Here is a 22758-nt window from a genome sequence, read left to right as displayed (position 1 = left end):
AAAGATTAAAATCAGGCACAAAATATGCTCTAACCCAATGGAATTTAGCTAAAATTTATTAACAAAAAGATAACTAGAATAGCTCTATATATTTATAAATTAAATGATGCATATTTGTAGTCTTTTTTACTAACAGCTGTATTGAGATATAATTCATGTGCTATATAATTCATCCAGTCAAAGAGTACAGTTAAATGGATTTTAGTATATTCACAGGTTTGTGCAACCATCACCACAATCAATTTTAGAACATTTTCATTATTACATGAAGAAAACTCACACCCCATAACTGTGGCCTGGTCTCTCTCTCTCTCTCTCTCTCTCTCTCTCTCTCTCTCTCTCCCCCCCCTCCCTCTTTCTCTTCTTGGTCTCTCCATGTGGCCTGTTGGAGCTTCCTTACAGTAGGACAGGCTCAGGGTGGTTGAACTTCTTACTTGGAGGCTCAAGGATCCGCAAGACAAGGTAGGAGATTTTAACCATTTTAAAGGCTTGGCCCAAATTGGTATAACTATTTCTGTTGTATTCTACTGGTCAAAACAATCACAGATAATCCCACATTCAAGAGAACTCGAAATAGACTCCATCTCCTAATGAAAAGATCTTCAAATAATTTGTGACCATTTTTAATTTGCCACACTCATCATCTAAAGTGATATTTGTTGGTTGTCTAGTTGTTGTTGTGATGGTGGTAGTTTTTGTTTCTTGCAATGTGATTCATTTTTCATGGACACCTCTATCAAATTTTTTAATGAGCACCTTTTCATACCTGTGGGCATGTGTATGTCTTCTTTGGAAAAATGTCTATCAACATCCTCTCCCCATTTTTTAATTGGATTGTTTGTTTTCTTGTTGTTGAGTTGTATGAGTTCTTTATATATTTCAGATATTAACCCCTTATCAGATATATGATTTGCAAAAATTTTCTCCCATTCATAGGGTGACTTTTCATTTTGTTGATGATTTCCTTTGCTGTATAGAAGCTTTCTAGTCTGATGGAGAGGCACTCGTTTAGATTTGCTTTTAATGCTTATGCTTCTCGTGTCAAATCCAAAAAGTCATCTCCAACACCAGTGTCAAGGAGCTTACCACCTAATGTTTTCTTCTAGGAATTTTATGGTTTTAGGTTTTACATTCAAGTCTTTAATCCGTTTTGGGTTAATTTTTGTGCATGGTGTAAGACAGTAATCCAGTTTCATTCTTTTGCATGAGGCTGTTGAATTCTCCCAACATCGGTTATTGAAGAGACTTGTCCATTCCCCATTGTATATTATTGATTTCTTTGTCATAAATTAGTTGACCATATATTCATGGGTTTATTTCTTGGCTCTCTATTCTGTTCCATTGATCTATGTGTCTGTTTTTATGCCAATAGCATGCTATTTGGATTACTATAGCTTTGTAATAGAGTTTGAAATCAAGAATTGTGATGCCTCCTACTTTTTTTTTTCTCAAGATTGCTTTGGCTATTTGTGGTCTTTTGTGGTTCCACAGAAATATTAGGGTTGTTCTATTTCTGTGAAAAATGCCATTGGAATTTTGATAGGGATTGCATTGAATCTGTATGTTACTTTGAGTAGTATGGCTATTTTAACAACACTAATTCTTCCAATCCACCAGTATGAAATATCTTTCCATTTATTTGTGTTTTCTTTAATTTCTTTCATCAATGTCTTATAGTTTTCAGTGTACAGGTCTTTCACCTCCTAGGTTAAATTTACTCCTAAGTATTTTATTATTTTTGATGCAATTGTAAATGGGACTGCTTTCTTAATTTCCCTTTCTGATAGTTCATTATTAGTGTGTAGATATGCAACAGATTTTTGTATATTGATTTTTCATCCTGCAATTTGACTGAATTTGTTTATTAGTTCTAACAGTTTTTTGATTGAGTCTTAAAGGTTTTCCATGTATAATATCATGTCATCTGCAAATGTTGACAATTTTACTTCTTCCTTTCTTATTTGGATGACTTTTTCTTTCTTCACTCCACAGAATGACTCTGAGATTTATCTATGTAGTTACATGTAATAGCAGTTTGCTCATTTGTGTTACTGCCTAGTATTCCATTGTATGCATATGATACATTTTGTTTACCAGGCTCTCTTGATTATAGTAACTTTACAGTAACTTGATTAAGTATTGAAACCAGGGAGAAGTCCTCCAACTTGTTCTTCCTTCTTAAATTTTCTTTGAATAACCTAGGTCCATTGCTTTCCATATAAATTTTGTCATAGGCTTGTGAACTTCTACCAAAAAGTCTATTGAAATTTTTACTGTGATTGCATTGAATATATAGAAAAATATGAGGAAAACTGACATCTTAACAATACTGACTGAGGTCAGCATGAAGTTGGTGTAAGATGTGCCTCCTTTTTGGCCCCTTTTTGAACAACTAAAAAGCAACATCCCTCTATAAATAAAAATACCTCTGTGGGAGTTGTGGGATCCAGCACCATATGCCAAAGGACCTGGGAGAAGTCTCACCCACCTGTGCATCTGACAATAGGCAGACACAGCTCCATAGGGCTACGGAACTAGCAGGAGCTGGTTCACCTGCCCCAACCCCTATCAGCCACAGTTGGGGAAAACCTGGGGAATGCTGACTGGGGCAGACACTCACAGACGAGAAAGACTTTGTATAAGTTCACACATTTGGAAGAGAGATTGCAGCACATCTCTTGGAGAAAAAAAAGATATGTTTGGACACATTGGAGAGGGTAAGACCAACTTTGCCAGTTCTGCCCCTGTATTGTATCATACACTTAAAATTTCGTTGAAAATGTAGAACTTATGTTGTGTTTTTACCACAATAAAAATTTCAGTAAATAAATAAAACTTCATTTTGTTCACATATGCAAGATTTGGTATAAGTCATTTTATAACTCTAGCTCCAACAACAATCAAAAGCTTTTGATAAATTTTTTTCCCCCAAATATTGAAAACTATTCCAGTGGGTCATGCTCATTGTATCAAGACAAATACTCATCTTCACAAGTTAAAGTGCTCCTACGCAAGTGCTGGGGGAAAACTTGATGACAGCTAGAGTCTGGAACACTCAGAGAATGAGGATGTGAGGAGGCAGAATAAGGATGTGGGCAGAGAATGAGGATGTGTGAAGATGTGGGGAGGCAGAGATTCAGCAGCTGACAAATCAAAGAGAACGAACCTCTGAGGATATTTTGCAACCTCATCCTATCAAGAGTTGGGCTTATGCAATTCTTGACTTGCTAATTGGCAAATATAAGAGTTCTCTGGAAATGTAACTACTGTAAATTTTTAGGAAAGGTCACCCAAAATACACACGTGTACACCATATATATATATATAGGGAGAGTAGGAAAAGGAGAATTACATTTTTCCTTTACCTTCCAGAAAGCAGAAAGCATTTACGTTTGGTGACAGTGAGTATGACTCTGCATTATAAAGTTTATTTACTATACTTCAAAATTAATATATTTATATGTGATGTTTATTTCTATCTTAGGTAAAGTATAATTCTCCATTAAAATTTACAACTTTGATTATATTGTATATAAAGATTTTTTTGTAGGAAGTTTCTTCTCTCTTTTTCTATTTTTTAGGGTCTTGATTTCAGGGAATTTGAAAAAAAAGGAATAAGATAAGTAATGCCCTGAATGTGTAACAGGAGAAGACCACATTGCCACTGGGGTCTATCTCCTTAGCCATGTACTTTCTAACTTGAAATGAAATCTGAGTGATTCTCGAATCAATATCGATGGAATTGCACTCTAATCAGAAAATGGGAAATGTTAAAGAGTTTGAAAACATTCATTATTTATTAACAATGTATGTGCAGTCTTTTGGAAAATTCATTTATTTTAGTAATTCAAATAACATTAATGGAATGCATGTGGTGTTTATAGTTATCAAACAAGGCTAGATTGGCAGTGTTGACCAGATTAAGTGCCTCACACTTCACATATTCTAGTATCATATGAGCTTTTATTCTCTTCTGCTCTCCCCTTCTCACTCCTACTTGTCGCCTTCTCTTCAGCTTTCTCTAGTCAAAGTGTGAGGGCTTTGAATTGAGCTCTTTATAGTCTTTGGTCAAAACAAAAGACACTAATTTTGGTTCTTTAGGGCAAGTCTTAAGGAGCCTCTGATGAGATTCATACAGCTAGTGAGAATGAATTTTATTATTTAATTGTTGATGAAAAGATCAAGGAGAGACAGGTGGCTTCTTAGGAATAGTTGGGTCAGTTATTTTTAATTTCATTTTATCTATTCTTTAGAAGGCATGGAGCTATTACAGAGACATTGGATTTGAAAAGTGCTACTAATAATATAATTAATTTTCATTTATTGAGCAGCAAATGCCTAGGGAGCCAGGGACTGAGCAAGATGCTCTGTTACTATCTTGTTACCCAGTCATCCTTCTGTTTAACTAGGTCTAAAGCTTCAGCTTACCTATGGGATTTTAAGGGCAAGCACATAGGCCCTGAGTAGACCAGAAGTAGAAGGGACTGAGAAGTGCCTGGGCAGGAGAGGTAAGAAAGCAAGTAGAAGGAGCTGTTACTGCTGAAGGATCACTAGGTGGTTAGCACCTTGAAGGCAGAGAACATTCCATTCCTTTATGTATCCCTCAGGCAAAATTTTTTGTTGTTGAATGAGTGTGTCAAGGTTAGAGCTGAAGATTGCAGCCGTGGAAACTATAGGATAGTTTGGATGTAGGGGTTTCACGTAGAGAGTAGAGGAAGCTAAAAGTCTACAACTTTGAAAAAATTAAGGGGCTGGAAATGGGAGACGTGAAGTATTTCCAAGGTGGGGTTAAGAGTGGGCATAGTGTTAGTGCAGGCATCCCTTAGGAAAAACATATACTAGGGAAAAGGGAAGACTTGGTGTAGATCTTTGCGCTAGGAATGGAGAGGAATCAGGACACCTATAATTTTGAAATAGAGCAGTGGTCACTGGTTAAGCAGTATGCATGTACAGTGAGTGAACAAAAGAGCTATTTAATAGGACATCTTTGAATCTAGACATTTTAAAGCAATAATACAAAACTTTCCCTCTATTGTAAATCTTTGAATAACACTTTCTCTGCCTTTTTGAGGTAATTAGAGGAAGTTATCACATACAAAACAGACAGTGAATAATGCACTGCCTTGTTTTATTCACAATTTCAATAAAGAAGATCAGTCCAAGTGCTAATTTTCTTTCCCTTTCCTGATACATGGTGTATCAGTTTCCTAGAACTGTCGTAACAAAGTACCACAAACTGGGTGGCTAAAATAACCAAAGATTATAACAGTTCTGGAAGCTAGAAGTCTGAAATCAAAGTGTTTGAAGAGCCACGCTCCCGCTGAAACCTCCCTCCTTTGCCTCTTCCTAACTTCTAGTGGTTTACCAGCAATCTCTGCTACTCCTTGGCTTGTAGCTGCATAGTTCCAATCTCTGCCTTCATCATCACCTGGCATTCTCCCTGTGTATCTCTGTCTTCACATGACCGTCTTCTCATAAGGACACCAGTCATATAGGATTATGGGCTCATCCTACTCCAGTATTACTTCATCTTAATTTACATAATTTTAATTTAACTTAATCTGCAATAACCCTCTTTCCAAATGCAGTGACATTCTGAGGTACTGGAGATTAGGATCTCAACATATTTTTTTGGCAGGGGGCGGACACAATTCAATCCACAACAGATAGTAAATGGCAGCTCTGACATCCTGTCTACAAGTGTAGGTTGATAGATAAAAGGACTTTTGGAGAAATAGAATCACGTACACAACTGAAAAGAAATGACCAGAATAACAGAAGTGTTGTAAAACCATCTAATAAAAAAGGCAATAAGACACAGGGAGAACCAGAGGATAAGGTGACAAACAGAAAATCTGTGAAGCAAATAGCAAGGCAGCCAATAACATGACTTTACTTTTTAACATTGCTGCATTATGCTAATAATTTTTCCCCCTGGTAGGTTCAAAATGTGGTGGCTACTTACAACAGTGTGCTTGATCCAGATGTTTGGAAATACATTTTGTTTATTTGGAAAAAAACCTGTGAACCCTGAAGCCAATATGAACATTGTAAGTTACTCTTATCACTAATTAAAAAAAAAAAAAAAAAAAAGAAACACTTCTAAAGACTTTGGCACTTTAACTTTCATTCACTCTTTTAATATCTTTTATTCTTAAAATCTGAAAGTGCTCTTTACATAGTATATGTTACTCCAACCAATGAGATATTCTACTTTAAGAACAGAAAAATGGCCAAGTGAACTCATGAAGCTGATAATGTTTTGTCTTTTCTCCATTCAGAGTCAGATGATTTCCTACTGGGGTTACCCACATGAAATGCATGAAGTTATAACTGCAGATGGTTACATCCTTCCACTCTACCGAATTCCTCATGGGAAGAATGATGCTAATCGTCTAGGTAAGATTGGAAAGAGGGGAAAAAATGAAACTCGCAAGTCCTGAATCAAATACATTATAGTCAAATACCTTCTAATCAGAGAAGATGAGATTAAGTTACTCATAAAAAACCCTAGAACCTCCTTGACTCTCTGAGATAAAGCTGAGGGTCTGAGTGACACCTGATTTACATTGTCTTCTGTGATGAGAAAGTGGAGCATATACTGGCCCATGAATTTTGTTTGGTGCACTGGGTGGGAACTCAGAGTCCCTGAATAGAAGCCACAGAACTTTCAACCATATTATTCTCCAGGATGCTTCAGTTTGCTGAAGGAAGTATTCATAATTGCTCTTGATGGTGTAACAACAGAGATCTGGTTCACTCCTCCTTTCTGCCCAAGAACTCAGAGGATGCAGATGCTGTTCAAGTTCAGGAGCATAACTTTTTTCTTTAATAATCTGCACATGAATTTTGGGGGGCCAAAACATTCCTGTTTCTGGATATATCTCTTTTGCTTTTCATGAAGTATAAACTCTTTACTTAGAAATAATATAGCTTGAAAATCTTAGAAATTAAAAACATCCACTAAGGAAATTTATACTTGAGGAGTTGGGGCAAGAAAAGGATGTAGCAATCCTTCTTCCCTGAGGATTATGGAATAATATTTGTTCATACAAAATAAATGTAATAAATTGTTAGCACGTTTCTTTGGGATACAAGCCAAACAGTCCTAACTATATTATGGTAGTTTGAAAATCTGTGCTGTGATTTGCAATGGACTTTCCTGTGATAAAACATTTTCCATGCTTTCTTTTCAGTCCAAAAGCCAGTTGTGTATTTACAGCATGGTCTGCTAGTAACTGCCAGTAACTGGATTTTGAATCCTCCCGACAAAAGCCTGGGCTTCCTTCTGGCAGATGCTGGTTATGATGTGTGGCTGGGTAACAGCAGAGGAAATAGGTGGTCCAGGAAGCACTTGTACCTGGAAACAAATTCCAAAGAATTCTGGGCTTTCAGGTAGGGAAAAAAGTCTGTATTCTTTTATTTTGACTTAAAAATGGGTTAAATGTGTTTATTTATATTATTAATATTTAAATGCATTTGCAGAACTGAAATGAAGGTATTTCATTAAAATATATAACTACTGAGTAATATTTTTAAAAGATTTATATGGAAAAATTCCTCCAGATTTTTCTTTATATAGTTGTTAATGTGCCTAAGAATTAAGATGAAAATATGTGAAAACATTATTTCCTGTTTTTCCCCCAGCTTTCCAAATATAGTCACATTGCCAACCCATCCACTACTTTTTTTTTTTTTGCTGAGGAAGACTTGCTCTGAGCTAACATCTGTTGCCAATTCTCACCCTTTTGCTTAAGGAAGATTCACCCTGAGCTAACCTCCATGCTAATCTTCCTCTATTTTGTACATGAGTCGCTGCCACTACATGGATGATGAGTGGTGTATGTCCACACTCAGGATCCGAACCCACAAACCCGGGCCACTAAAGGGGAGTGCTCTGAACTTAACCACTAGGCCATGGGGCCAGCCTCCATCCACTACTTTTTACTTTGGGTGTGAATCTTGCTGTTTTAGAAAAAAATGGAGGAGGGAGGAGATGACAAGGGTAAAAAGCACGTGGTTGCTCTGTGCCACAGAGTCATAGAATAATATAACAGCATCTGCCCTTGTCCATTTGCTAAAACAAATAAACTTTCTATTTTCATCTTTGCAACTCTAACAACTATTTCATCTGCTACCCAATTTTAAACAGTATATTGCTCATATTTCCTTTATAGGAAAGCCATATAATGTAGCGTCTTAGAAGTTGGCCTCTAGAACAAGAGTACTCTGAAATTTAGTCTATCAGCTATTGGCTAGCATCACAGGCATGTTTCCAGTTTCCCCAGCTCTACAATGTGCATAGTTACAAACTTATCTCAAAGGTGTTTTGTGAGCATTGAATAAAGTGGTGCTTAGACGCAGGTAGCATAGTAGCAGCTAACATACGGAAAGTGTTAAATCAATGTTAGCTCCTACTACCTAGGTCTCCCTTTAGAGGGGCTCTTTAAGTCCATAATTTAAAACATGAAAATAACTTTTTGATTTCTAAAAAGAATTAAAACCAGTTTTATCCATTTTTATTTCATGCAGTTTTGATGAAATGGTGAAATATGATCTTCCAGCCACTATTGATTTCATTGTGAAGAACACAGGAGAAAAGAAAATTTATTATGTAGGCCATTCCCAGGGCACTCTTATTGGTAAGCTAAGAGATACTGAAATCTGATTATGCTATAATTTTTAAAAAACAACAACAAAGGAAACATTTAAAAAAAATAATTTCATTTTTAGAAGTGATACATATTCACTACAATTATTCAGAACATACAGACAAGCCAAAAAGGAACAAAATTTAAAAGCCAGTGATAATTGTTTTATTATGGTATATAAGGGCATAAATCTTTTTAAAAGTAACAACAGTACTGGATATCATCATATATTAACATCATATTTCCAGTCAGACCACACACTTTAAACAAGATGTATGGATTAGATTCACTTGAGATTATCTGCAACTGGAATTTCCAAGACTGAGGACTGAGCATGTATTTTTTTTTTCTTTTCCTTTCCTTGTAGTGCTTTCTTATTAGAAAGCTGACCTGTTGGCACTCTTTATGAAGAGTCTATAGCCTTGCTAGTTTGGCTTCTTTGAGCAGTTACATTCTGCTGTCCAGTGAGCTTTCTTTGAGGATTGCCAGGTATTGCTCTAGGCAGTATGAGGCACTGTTAATTTTTATACTGAAAATCCAATGAAGACTAGATGCTTCCAAACCTTTCAACTTGCCAGGAAAACATTTTTAATTAATTCAAGTATTCATTTGTTTAACTGTGCAGTGTACCTACTATTTGAAATATACTTTGCTGGCCAATATCTGCAATGTATATAGTATACTAAAGAAATCTCATTTCCTCAAAGCACACAATCTACTAAGGCAGGGTTTCTCACCCTCATCTCTCTGCTGATATTTTGGCCACGTATTTTTGCTGTGGGAGACTGCCCTGTGCGTAGAAGGATGCTTAGTAGCATCTCCAGTCTCTACCCACTAGATTCTGGTAGCACACCCTCCCCCTTCCATCCTTGGAGTAGTGACAGAGAAAAATGTCTCCAGTCATTGACAAATGTCCCTTGGGTGGCAAAATAACCACTATTGGAGAATCACCACAAAAGGAATAGCGTTTACAGAAGGCTAATGGGCAGTCAGGTGGACAGGAAAGAAGAGAGCAGAGAGGAGAGTGCTGACTAACCCATTAGGCATGGGAGGCCAAGTTCCTAGGGTTCATGAGAATTTAGGTATCAAAAAACATATTTAATTTCTTTTAAAATCAGAAAAAATAATGAATATAATCCATCTTAGAACATATTTATCTTTACTTCAACACAATCACAAAATGTGGTTCTACATTTGTGTGTGTGTGTGTGGAGGAAGAGTCCCATGAAGGCAAAAGTATCTGGGTCCATGAAAGTCATCCTGTGGCCATGGAAGAAGACATCTCCTTCAACATACTTATCAGGGAAGATTTTATGACAAAAAAGAGAATGTTGAGCTGAACTTTAAATATAGGTGGTCTTTTGGAAGACAGATTTCTCAACCTCTCTGGAAAAGAGGCCCAAAGAGTAGAGGATGTATCTAGGTCCTCAATACACGTAAACCAGATTCCAAGTAATCAATAGAGAAAAAAACAGGTGAAACAGCCCAGAGAGGAAAACATCTAAGTAACAATTAGAATCCTGAAAGTGAAAGAGAAATTGGTCAATGGGAGGAGGAATGGTTTATTTTTTCCAGAGTTTTTACTAATAAAATAAAACAGTAGTGGCCACTGAATGTCAGGCTATGGAATCAGCAACCTCTCAGACAAACTGAATGAGATTTAGAGAAATTAATCTGGTGGCAGTGTGCAGGGCTAGTTATAGGGAAATCCCTGGAGACCAGTCTGGGATATATGGCCAAGGTAACAGCCACATTATATAATGTTAGGTGGACTAGCCAAATGACAATGGGAATTTGAAGCAAGAGAGAACCCTGGGAAACTAGTCCCTTCTCTTGTTTTCTTTCAGCTTTTGCAGCATTTGCAACAAACCCACAACTGGCTGAAAAGATTAAAATCAATTTTGCACTGGCTCCAGCTGCCACTCTTACATACACAACAAGTATTTTGCGCCTTTTTGCTTCCATCCACCCAACACTGTTCAAGGTTTGTGATTCCTTATAGCATATGCTTATAGTTTTCAGAATGAGGAAATGTAAGCCAAGCTAAAGAAGACAGATGCTGACGACCTCCTGCTGGATTAAAATGCTCAGTGTCCCTCACTGGCTTGGCTGTAACGTAGCTCTCTCCTCAACTTGATGTTGCATTCTGCATGGTGCGCAGCCTTTCATCATCCAGCTCATCAAGGTTTTTTTCCCTTTTTTCCTTATATGTATTGTCTATCTTTACAAATCATTGTTAATGCAGTTTCTTTGTATGCAAATCCAGAATCTCTGTTTCTCTTTCAAGTTTACTATCATGATCTTTTAATTGTGCACACTGAAATTTCAATAGGTTGAAAGTGTTTTTTCCCCTTTCAACTTCCTTTTTTTTTTGCCATCATCGTGCCTCTGCCTACACAAAAGTCTCTCCATTACACCTGCAGTCATTACTTTAATTATATATTTAGTGCAGGAATATTGTAGAAAATATAGGAAATAATGAAAGATAAATAAAATTATTGGAAATCGTATTGTTCATGGTAACAACAATGATCATATGGTCAGTGTATGTTTAACTTTACGAGAAATGTCAGTTTTCCAAAGTGGCTGTTCCATTTTGCACCACCAACGAAATGTGATGGTAACAGTTCCTCTGCATCCTTTCCATCAGTTGATATTTTCAGGTTAAAATTTTACTTATTCTAATTGGTACGGAGTGGTTTCTTGCTGTGGTTTTATTTGCATTTACCTAACGACTAATGATTGAGCATATCTTCATATGTATACTTGCATCCATCCATCCCCTCTCCTGGGAACGTATAACTTTTACTAGTTTGTTGTTTATACTTCGAGGTATTTTTATGCATTTACCTGTATACGTACTCTTAAAAATATAGATAATGTTGCAAAGTGTTTGTTTTGTTTCCTTTTATATAAAAAGTATTAATTAACATTCTGGGCTTAGGCATGTTGTTAAAAATAGAAGCGACGTCTAGAAGCGACGACTTTCTTAACCTTATCTGTAACTTGCATATCCCACTGATTTTGTTGAGTAGACTAGTTAGACATTGCTTCCTTACGAAAATCTTTGCAGTAATTCTGGAAGCCAGGAATTGTGAGTTCTCCACCTATACTGTTGTTTTCAAAAATTATTTTCCTATTATAGTAACCTGCACTTAACTTTAAAATTAGTTGCCAATTTCTGTTAAGCAAACAAAACAAAGCAAAAACTTGTTGGGATTTTGAATTTTGCAATTCATGAAAATAGTCTCTCTCTCCATTTATTTAAGGGTTCTCTAATTTCACCTGGGTTTTAAAAAGTAATAATTTCTTTTGTTGCTAGTATATAGAAGAGAGTTGATTTTTACATATTGATGTTATATCCTACAACCTTGCTAAACACACTTATTAGTTCTAATTGCTTTTTTTAGATTCATAGAGTTTTCTATTTGGAGGATGATATTTTCTATGAATAAAGACAGTTTTACTTACTTTTTTAGTGTCGATACTTTTTAAATGTAATTTGTGTGTGTGTGCCTTATTGTACTGGCTAACACCTCCAGAACAGTGTTGAATATAAAGAACAGGAGCAGACATGCTTTCCTGTGTTCAGAGGGAAAGCATTGTGTCTTTCACCACTATATGATATTAAGTACAGGTTTTTCATAGACACACTTGAAGTGAGTTACCTTCTAGTCCTAGTTTGCTGAGAATGTCTATCAGGAATGAATGTTGGATTTGTTTGATGCTTTTTCTGCATCTGTTGAGATGATCCCATGATTTTTCTTTAGTAGTCTGTTAATAGGGTGAATTACACTGATAGATTTTCTGAAAGTTAATCTAATTTTTCATTCTAGGGGGAAAACACACCTTTTCTTGATGTATTATACTGTTTCTATATTAACGTCTTCAATTTGCAAAAATTTTTAAAAATATTTTAGCGTCTATATTCATAAGGCCTATTGGCTATAGTTTCTTTTCTTGTGATCTCTTTCTCTAATTTTGGTCTCAGAGTAATAATGCTGGCCTCATAAAATGAGTTGGGAAGTATTCCTTTTGCTGCATTTTTCTGGAAGAGATCATGTACAATCGACATTTTAGCTTTTATCAATATTTGATATATTTCACCAGTAAAATCATCTGAGCCTAGAATTTTCTGTTGGGAGTGCTTAGCTACAAATTCAATTTCTTTAATAGGCTTAAAACCTATACAGGTTATCTATTTATGCTTGAAAAAACTTTGGTAATCTCTCTTGAAACAATGTGCCTATTTTTTCTGTTATTGAATTTATTGTCATGACATTATACATAATATTTCCTTACTACTCTTTTAATATCTGTAGAATCTGTACGATGTCCCTTTTCCTGTTCCAGTTATTGGTAATTTCTTGCATCACTCTTTTTGCCCTGGTCAGTCTGGCTAGAGACTTATTGGTTTTATTAATCTTGTCAAAGAACTAGCCTTTGATTTTATTGATTTACCCTATTGTGTTTTTTAAATGCTCATTGATTTCCACTTGATCTTTATCATTTCCTTTTTTCTAACTTTGGATTTAGTAATTTCTTCCTTTCCTGGTTTCTTAGATCATTGCTTTTTAAACTTTCTTCTTTTGTGATTTAAGTACTTATGGCTATAAATTTCTTTCTAGGCACTGCCTTAGAGATATTGAATAAATTTGAATATATTATGATTTCATTTTCATTCAAGTTAAAATACCTCAACTTCTCTTTTGATATCTTATTTCACTCTTGGGTTACTTGAAAGTGTATCATATAGTTCCCAAATATTTGGAGGTTTTCCAGATATCTTTCTGTTATTGATTTATAATCTAATTTTATTTTGTCCAGAGAACATAGTTTATATAATCTGAATCCTTTTAAATTCATTGAAACTTGTTTTATAGTCCTGAATACGGTCCATCTTGGCAAATATTTCATATGTGTTGAAAAGAATGTACATGGAATATGCATTCTGCTGCCATGGGGTGGAGTGTTCTTTAAATGTCAATTAGGTCATCTTGGTAAAAATATTGTCAAGATTTCTTTATTTTTATTGATTTTATATTTGTTATATCCATTCCTGAGGGAGGAGTATTGAAACCTCTAAATGTAGTTGTGGATTTGCATATTTCTCCTTATAGTTCTATCAGTTTTTGTTTCATGCATTTTGAAGCTTTCTTAGGTACATAAACATTTAGGATTTTTATGTTCTCTTGATGAATTGATCATGTTGTGATTAAATGATCCACTTTATCTCTGTTAATATTTTTGATCTAAAATCTGCTTTGTCTAAGGTTAATATAGGCACTCTAATTTCTTTTTTGACTGATATTATCGTGGCATATTTTTTCCGTCCTTTTTTTCAACCTGTTTGTCTTTATATATAAAGTGGGTTTCTATTAGGAAGCACAAAGTTGGACCTTTCTTTCTGATCCTATTTAACCATCTCTGTCTTTTAATTATTGTGTTCAGATCATTTGAGTTTAATATGATTATTAACCCTTTTAATTATTGTGTTTAGACCGTTTGAGTTTAATATGGTTATTACAATGGTTAGGTTTAAAACTTGCGATTTGTATTTGCTCAATCTGTTCTTTGTTCTCTTTTTTTCTGCCTTATTTTGGATTAATTGAGTATATTTTATGATTTCATTTTACCTACTCTATTGGCTTATTAAGTATATCAATTTATTTTGTTTTGTTTTTTCAAGGTTCCTTCTGGGTTTATAGTGTATTTCTTTATCACAGTCTATGTGCAAGTAATATTTACTACTTAACATATAGTATCATAACCTTAAAACAGTAAACTCTCATTTCCCATCTCCTGGCACTTGTGATATTTTTGTCATACCTTTTAGGTTGACATATGTTACCAACACCAAAATACATTATTATTATTTTTCTTTAAACAGTAATTTATCTTTTCAATTATTTCTTCATTAAAAAACAAGAAGAGCCATTTTTTATATTTACCTGTATATTTACTATTTCTTGTGCTCTTCATTTCATTGTGTAGAACTTGATTTCCATCTGACATGATTTTCGTTTTTACTACAGGACTTCTTTTAACATTTTTTATATTGGTAATTAATTATCAGTTTTTTAAATTTATGAATAATTTTATTTTGCCTTTGTCAAAAATATTTTCGCTGGGGATAGAATTCTAGGTTTATAGTTTTTTCTATTTTTTATTGGTACTTTACAATCAAAGTAAATTGTATTTACTTTTAACGGGAGTGTTTATTTCTAATTTAGTTGCTCCGTGTTTCCTGGGTTGCATTGTTTCAAACAAGAAGTCTGTTATTGTTATGATTTTTCCTCTATTATGTAATGTCTTTTTTTCTGACCACTTTTAGATTTTTTGCTTTTATTACTAGTTTTAAGCAATTTTTTTTATTATGTGCCTTGGTATAATTTTTTTCATGTTTCTTATGCTTGGAAATCATTAAGCTTTTTGGGTCTATGGGTACATAGTTTGGGAAAATCAAACTTTAATAATTTCAGCAATTATTTCTTCAAATATATTTCCTAGGGCCACCTCTCCTTCAGAGGCTACAATGATACGTATATTAGGACTTTTAAAGTTGTCCCGTGCATCACTGATACATGTTTATTCTTTTCAATACTTTTTCTCTCCACGTTGCTTTTTGCTTAGTTTCTATTTTTATGTCTTCAAGTTACATAATCTTTTCTTCTGCACTATTTCCTTTTCTACTAATCCTGTGCAGTGTGTTTTACATCTCAGACAGTTTAGGTTTAATTTTTAAAACTTCAACTTCAGTCTTTTCATACCATCCATTTTTCTGCTTAACATGCTCATTTTTTCTTCTGTTGTCTTAGAAATTTGGAATATAGTTAAAATAACTTTTAATATTCTCATCTACTAATTATATCATCTGTGTTCTGAGTCTTTCTCTTGATTTATTTTTCTCCCCATATGGGCCTAATTCCCGCTTCTTTGTGTGACTGGTAATTTTTGATTGTCAGTCGTTGTGACGTTTTTCTTATTGGATGCTAGATATTTCCATATTCCTAGAAACCGTTTTGAGCTTCTGTTGTGTGATGCAGTTAACTTGCTTGGAAACAGTTTGCTCATTTTGAGGCTTGCTCTTTTGCTTTGTTAGTAGAAACCAGAATAGCCTTTAGTCTAGGTCTAATTTTTCCTTCTTCTGAGTCAATTTCCTACTAATTACTCTAAAAATGGTTAATGATGAGATTTTCAAATCTGGTGGGTGGGGACAGGCCCTATTTCAGACCTTCGAGCTCCAGGGGTTGTTATCTCCAACTCTTTCAGGTGGTTCATTTCCTGGCCTTGAGTATGTTTCCGCAAATACATGTACAGATGAATACTAAGCTGAAGAATCCAGGTGGAATCTACATAGACCTCTGGATCTCTCTCTGTCTCTCTCTCTCTCCCTGTCTCTTTGTCTCATTCTTTGTTTTTTTTTCCATGGTAACTTTAGCCACCTTGGCTTTCTCCAAAATCTCAACCCTGCCTCATTAATTCACATAGCTTGCCCAGCTTTGCCTGGGTTCCTGTGCTGCAGCCTGAGAATACTCTTCAGGCAATAGCTGAGCAACTCTGGGGCTCAATTTGTTTGTTTCACTTTTTACCTTTTTCAGAGATCACTGTCTTGTGCTGCCTGAAATTTAGTGTTTGAAGACTCTTGTTTCATGCATTTTTATTTGTTTGAACTATGACTACTATCTGATTCCAGGACATTTTCATAATCTCAGAAAGAAACACGCTATTGTCCCCTTTCCCTAGCACCTGGCCACCACTAATCTACTTTCTCTATAGATTTGTCTATTTGAGAAATTTCATATAAATGGAATCATGCAATATGTGGTCTTCTGTGTCTGGCTTCTTTCACTTGGCATAAAGTTCTCAAGATTCATCTACGTTGTACCACAAATCAGTACTCCCTTTTGATGGCAGAATAATATTCCATTGTATGGATATACCACTTTTGTTTTTCCTTTTACCAACCTATTAGTGGACATTGGGGTTGTTTCTCATTTTTTTGCTATTATGAATGATCCTGCAATGAACCTTCATTTACAAGTTTTTGTGTGGACATATGTTTTCACTTTCTATCAGGTATATACCTAGGAATGGAATGCTTGGGCATATGATAACTCTATGTTTAACATTTTTCAGAAATTCCTAAGTGTTTTCCAAAATAACTATATCATTTTTTTTTATTCCCACCAGCAGTGTAGCTGCATTCAACATCCTGGCCAGCACTTGTTATTATCTTGTCATTTTATTGTAGCCATCCAAGTGGGTGTGAAGTGGTATATCATTGATGCTTTGATTTGCATTTCCTTTATGGCTAATGATGTTAAGCATTGTTTCATGTGGTTATTGGCCATTTATTTCTCTTCTTTGGAAAAATGTCTATTTAAATCCTTTGGTGATTTGTCGTTATTTGTCTGTTGTTGAGTTTATATATTCTGGATACAAGTCCCTTCTCAGATATATGGTTTGCAAATATTTTCTCCCATTCTATGTACTGTATTTTAACTGTCTTAATGAAGTCCTTGAGGCACAAAAGTTTTAATTTTATAAAGTCCAGTTTATCATTTTTCTTTTGTCCCTTATGCTTTTAGTGTCATATTTTAAAAATCATTGCCTAAGCCAAGGTCACGAATATGTCCTCCTTTTCTTCTAAAAGTTTTATAGTTTTTCTTCTTACATTTATGTTAGTGATCCATTTTACGTTAATTTTTGTATATGGTATGAGGAAAGAGGCCAATTTCATTTTGTGATATGGGCAACCAATTATCACAGATCATTGGTGTTTGCAAAAAATATTCCTTCCTTATTTAATTTCCTTGCACCTTTGTTGAAAATCAGTTGACCATATGTGTACACATATACATATATATATATGGATATATGGATATATATGTATTTATATATATGGGTTTATTTCTGGACTCTCAATTCTACTTAGTTTGTCTATGTCTATCCTTAAGCCAATACCACACTATCTTGATTACTTTACCTTTATAGTAAGTTTTGAAACCAGGAAGAGTGAGTCCTCCAAACTTTTTCTTCTTTATTAAGATGGTTTTTGCTACTTTGTGTCCCTTACATTTCCATATAAATTTTAGGACCAGCATACCAATTTTTGCAAAAATGGCAGATGGGATTTCTACAGAGATTACATTGAAGCTGTAGTTGGATCATGTTTTTTAAAATCTATTTGCTAATGTCTGTCTTTTGATTGGTGTGTTTAATCCATTTAACATTAATGTAATGTCTGATAAAGTAGGATTTATTCCTACCATTTTCCTATTGGATTTCTATATGTCTTATACCTTTTTGTTCCTTTATCTATTCATTACTGACTTCTTTTGTGTTAAATAGATATTTTTTGTGTACCATTTAATTCTATTGCTGTTTCTTATACTATATCTTTTGTTATTTTTTTATTGCCTTGAGGATTAAAAATTACATCTTAAAACAATCTAGTTTAGATTAATACTAACGACTTCAGTAGGATATAAACACTTTGATCCATATAGCTCAATTTCTTCTCCCTCTATTCTATTCTTATACAAATTACATATTTATAAATTATATATGGGTTCATCAACACATTTTTACAATTATTGCTTTTTACATCAGAGAGGGGGAAAAAAGAATAACAAACAAAAATACATTTTTACTATCTTTTATAAATACCTATGTACTTTCCTTTATTGGTTGTCTTTATTTATTAATGTGAATTCAAGCTACTGGCTAGTGTCCTTTCACTCAGTCTGAAGACTCTTTTTAGTGTTTCTTGTAGATCAGGTCTGCTAGTGGCTGATTCTTTAATTTTTTCTTACTTTGGAAATGTCTTAATTTCTCCTTTGTTTCTGAAGTATAGGTTTGCTGGATAAAGAATTTGTGATTGATTGTCTTTTTCTTTTAGAACTTTAAATATGTCATTTTACTGTCTTCTAACCTCTGTTGTTTGTGATGTGAAATCATCTGTTAATTGTATTGATGATTTCTTTTAGGTGATGAGTTGCTTTTCTCTTGCTGCATTCAAAGTTCTTTGTCTTTGTCTTTTGACAATTTGACCATGACGTGTCTTCTTCTGGATCTCTTTAGAATTCATCCTACTTAGAGTTTGTTCACCTTTTTTTATATGAAGAAAATTGTTTTTCATCAAATTTTGGAAGTTTTTAGCCATTCTTTCTTTAAATATTCTTTCTGCCCCTCTCTCTCCTCCTCTTCTAGACTCCAATTATGCCTATGTTAACATGTTTGATGGTGTCTTATGGGTCTCTAAAAATGGGATAGGGCTTTTCCCACTTAGTAAGATCTGAGTCAAATAAAGACAAGCTCTATGAATAGGGTTTTTCTGAGGTCTGCCAGACAGGTGAAATAATAACAGTTCACTGGACAGGGGGCATTTTGAGGAGTTTCAAACCCATTCATTGTCTTCCAGTGGCTGCTAAGCTGCTAGTCTACAAAGCTTCATTGGTTGCAAGGCTCCTGTTTTCCAAAGCAACTGCAGAGCTGGGAAATGGACAGAGGAATATCACAAGCTAAAACATCTCACAATTCATTATTTTTGCCAAGACTCAAGAGTTTTATTAAAGATATACTCTATGGATTGTTGCAATCTTTTAATTTTCAGAATTTTCATACAGTTGATTTTGACAGTTCTTATTGCTATTATCGAGGGTTGGCTTTTTAGAGGTCTTTATGCTCCCAATAAAGAAGTCACACTCCTGGTCAATTTTTGTAAATTTTTGTTGTATGCGTGAAAAGAATGTGGATTCTCTAATTTTCCCAGGCCATGTTACAAATATTTCAAATAAATCAAATTATTATGCTATTTAAAGTCTCTATAATTATAGTAATTTTTGTTTGCATTACCTACTACCCAGATATACTCTAGACAGAGCCCTTTTCTATGAAAATAATTTCACTCATAATTTAGTTTTGCCCCTTTCAAAGAAAATGCATACAGAGTAGTTCTCTCAACATCCAAAGGTTGTGTCTTTGTACTATAGGTTTTTCTTTCTAATATCTATCTTATATGATGTTCCTTTTAACTTTATATTTGTCATATTTGTGATTTTTTATGTTATTTTTTCATAATTTAATGATTTTCATGCAACAAAATGCACCCATTTTAAATATATGGTCCAATAAGTTTTGACATAGTGTAAACCCAGGATTAGTTTTTCCATTTCTAGAAATACATGTAAATATAATTGTACATTATGTAAAATTCTATGCTTTATTTTTTGATTTACTTTCATTCTTTTATTTTTATCTACAGATTTTATATCTTCCTCTCTTTTAGTCTCCATGTCTGAGACAGATTCAATTCTAGTCTAAGATAATTTCCTTTGTTTTTACCTCATTAACTTCTCCAAATACACTTTCGCTATCCTCTCCTTGAAGGATTTCAGAGAAAATATGTTTTTTTATGATAACCATTCATAATTTTTTTCTTCACAGTCTATTCTTGCTAGTTTATTCCCCCATCTCTTAGTCTATTGTGCTTTATCTAACTCACTTATTCTTCCCTGCTTAACTATCTCTGGAAATTTATTTTCTCTTTTTTTTAAAATTCACTTTATAAATCCCATTTTACTACTTTTTGTTATAATGGACATGTCGTAAAATTAGCAAATTATTCCAGCTTACCTGTCTGTATATATTGTAAGTGTGGGTGTGTTTTCTTTCCATTTATATGTAGCACAGCATCAAAAAATATACAATTTTATTTTCATTAGCTATATTAAAGTAAATTCTGTTTTCTATATCTGAAGTCAGATCAAGTTCATTACTCTCAAAAGTGTTCATTCTGGTTGAATTAATAAAAACCATTTCTAACACATACTGTTTTATTGGCAACTTTTTTCATATTAGAAAAATGTGTAGAATATCACAGTGAACTAACTCATTTTATTTTTCAATAATACGTTGCAATTTTGTATTTCCTATTTCTTCTATCTTTCTTGATTTCTACTGGAGAAAACACATTTTTTATCAAAAATTATCCTTCAAATATGTTATTTTCAGATTCTGTTTGGTGAAAAAGAATTTTTACCCCATACAAATATGAATAAAATCATCGGTCAGGATGTGTGCAACCATGCAGTCATTGGTACAATTTGCAACAATTTACTCACATTGGTGTCAGGATATAATCCAAAAAATCTAAATGAGGTATGTGTCAATAATGATTTAAAATAAATGTTTTTTCTTGATGATGTGTTAGTGGTGCTATATCATTATCTCGATAGGTAAAAATTAAAACCCAGGGACAATTAACTTACCTAAAAAATATATATCTCAACTTGATTCATATAGGTAAACTATATTATAATCCAAGATGTATTGTGTACATAATTTCTAAAGTTCAATATTTCTGAGATGAAATAATCTATATGACTCTGTAGAAAATTCAAATATAAACCTTCACATCATATAGGAATGCATGTCTGAATATCATATGTGAAGAGTTTCAATCTCTTTCCTCTGTCTGCCCCATTTTAATAAATCTAGTGTTATTTATCTAGGCACTGATCATTCAGTTTAAGACATCAATCAAATATTTCGATCAAACATTATCATGTAAAACGCAAAGAGATTTAGATTCCTCTGGCTATGGACAAAATCACGTTTCCTTCTAAACTGATTAAACAGGGGTCTGACTCACAGAAGTAACACAGTTCTACTATTTTGAAATATTCTCATTCTTGGAAAGAAACTAATTATTCACAAATGTGTATATTGTTTTTCTTTCTTCTAGAATCGTCTGGATGTATATTTAACAAAGATTCCAGCAGGAACATCAGTTCAGAATATTTTACACTATTCTCAGGTATAACTTTTCAAATTCTATCACTCAGTATTTATTGAGCTTCTAATATCTTTTAAAAAACGTGGGGAAAAATCATGACTATGTCATGTGGTGTAGTTTAAAAAATGATTTTGGAGAATAAGATAATTTATTGCAGATTTTAAATTTCAATTAAATGACTTTTCTTTAGGTTTCCCAGGTTTAGCAAATAAATTTTAATTTCAGATAAATACATAAGTTTTTAGTATAAGTATGCCCACTATGATATTCCAAATTCATTTTAATTTGGCATCTTCTATTTTATGAGACAACTCAACATTTTCATCCCATAATCAAGGCAGCTGTTTGAGTTTTTTAACAAAAAAGGAAAATGTTTCATAAACCTATCCATAACATTTCTGTCGTTTGTTTTCATAGTCTCATTAAAATTAGCAATAATTTACATATGCCATCTCCAACCAGATGACAATAATAAATGGCAAATTTCCTAGACATTTCCCCATTCTTCCTTTCATCCCTTCTTTTCTATCCTCCCTCCATGGCTCCCTTTCCTCTCTCTCTTTTTTTGAAAACTCTTCTACTTGGTAAGGCTCAGTGATTCTCTATCTTTTTTGTTTTGAGGCCAATGTATTACATACCTGTTTGAGGACATAAACGGGAACTTTGATGCCAAGGACAGATACTGCCCGCCATGTGTGAGGACAAAGGGGGAATGTGATAAAGGCAGAATTCTTTCTTTTACCCTCAAAAATGATAGCTTTCTTTTCCGTTTAAAGTGGAAAACTGGTATAAATGTATTTCATGTCAATTTAGCATCAATTTTGGCAATCTTCAGGGGTTAATCATAGATGGAAATTCTAGGAGCCCTTCAGGTATATGTGTAAATAGTGATAATTTTCTTCTCTACTCATCCAGAAGACTTTCCCATGTGGCAGCCGAAATATTGGGGATAAAATGACCTCACCTTGCTAATACCATTTGCCAAGGTGTAAGCTGATGCCTATACACAGGGTGCAAGAGCATCTTATTCCAAGGCATCTACTATTTGAAATCTATAGATGGGTGGTAATTTTGGATTCTATGTGCCCTCATTGCCATGAAACTTTTTACTCCATTGACCCGTAATCAACAAAGCAACATGTGTAACCTCCTGAGAAGAAATGCTTCATTCCATTTTCTTGTTTTCAGAAACCTAGTTGGAACATTTCCACTGCCTAGCGTCTCTACTTTGTAGGAGAAAGAGTCCTGGAATTACTTATATCTGACAATTAGAATGCTACAAAAGTCCCATTTCTTACTCTTTCC

General features: G+C 34.0%; 1 protein-coding gene across 1 annotated transcript in view; it reads left to right on the top strand.

Annotated features, from left to right (window-relative positions):
• LOC131407218 (gastric triacylglycerol lipase-like) overlaps window positions 1-22758 on the top strand; it is a 121059-nt gene that overhangs the window by 96088 nt on the left and 2213 nt on the right. Inside the window, exons 2-8 of the mRNA XM_058543467.1 lie at window positions 5942-6050; window positions 6282-6399; window positions 7197-7395; window positions 8533-8642; window positions 10499-10635; window positions 20670-20816; window positions 21403-21474. Of these exons, the coding sequence (XP_058399450.1) occupies window positions 5942-6050; window positions 6282-6399; window positions 7197-7395; window positions 8533-8642; window positions 10499-10635; window positions 20670-20816; window positions 21403-21474 (892 nt within the window). The remainder of the gene's footprint in view (window positions 1-5941; window positions 6051-6281; window positions 6400-7196; window positions 7396-8532; window positions 8643-10498; window positions 10636-20669; window positions 20817-21402; window positions 21475-22758) is intronic.

Source organism: Diceros bicornis, chromosome 6 (assembly GCF_020826845.1).
Source record: "Diceros bicornis minor isolate mBicDic1 chromosome 6, mDicBic1.mat.cur, whole genome shotgun sequence".
NCBI lineage: Eukaryota > Metazoa > Chordata > Mammalia > Perissodactyla > Rhinocerotidae > Diceros > Diceros bicornis.
Note: the sequence above shows the minus strand (reverse complement) of the source record. Positions and strands in the feature narration are given on the sequence as shown.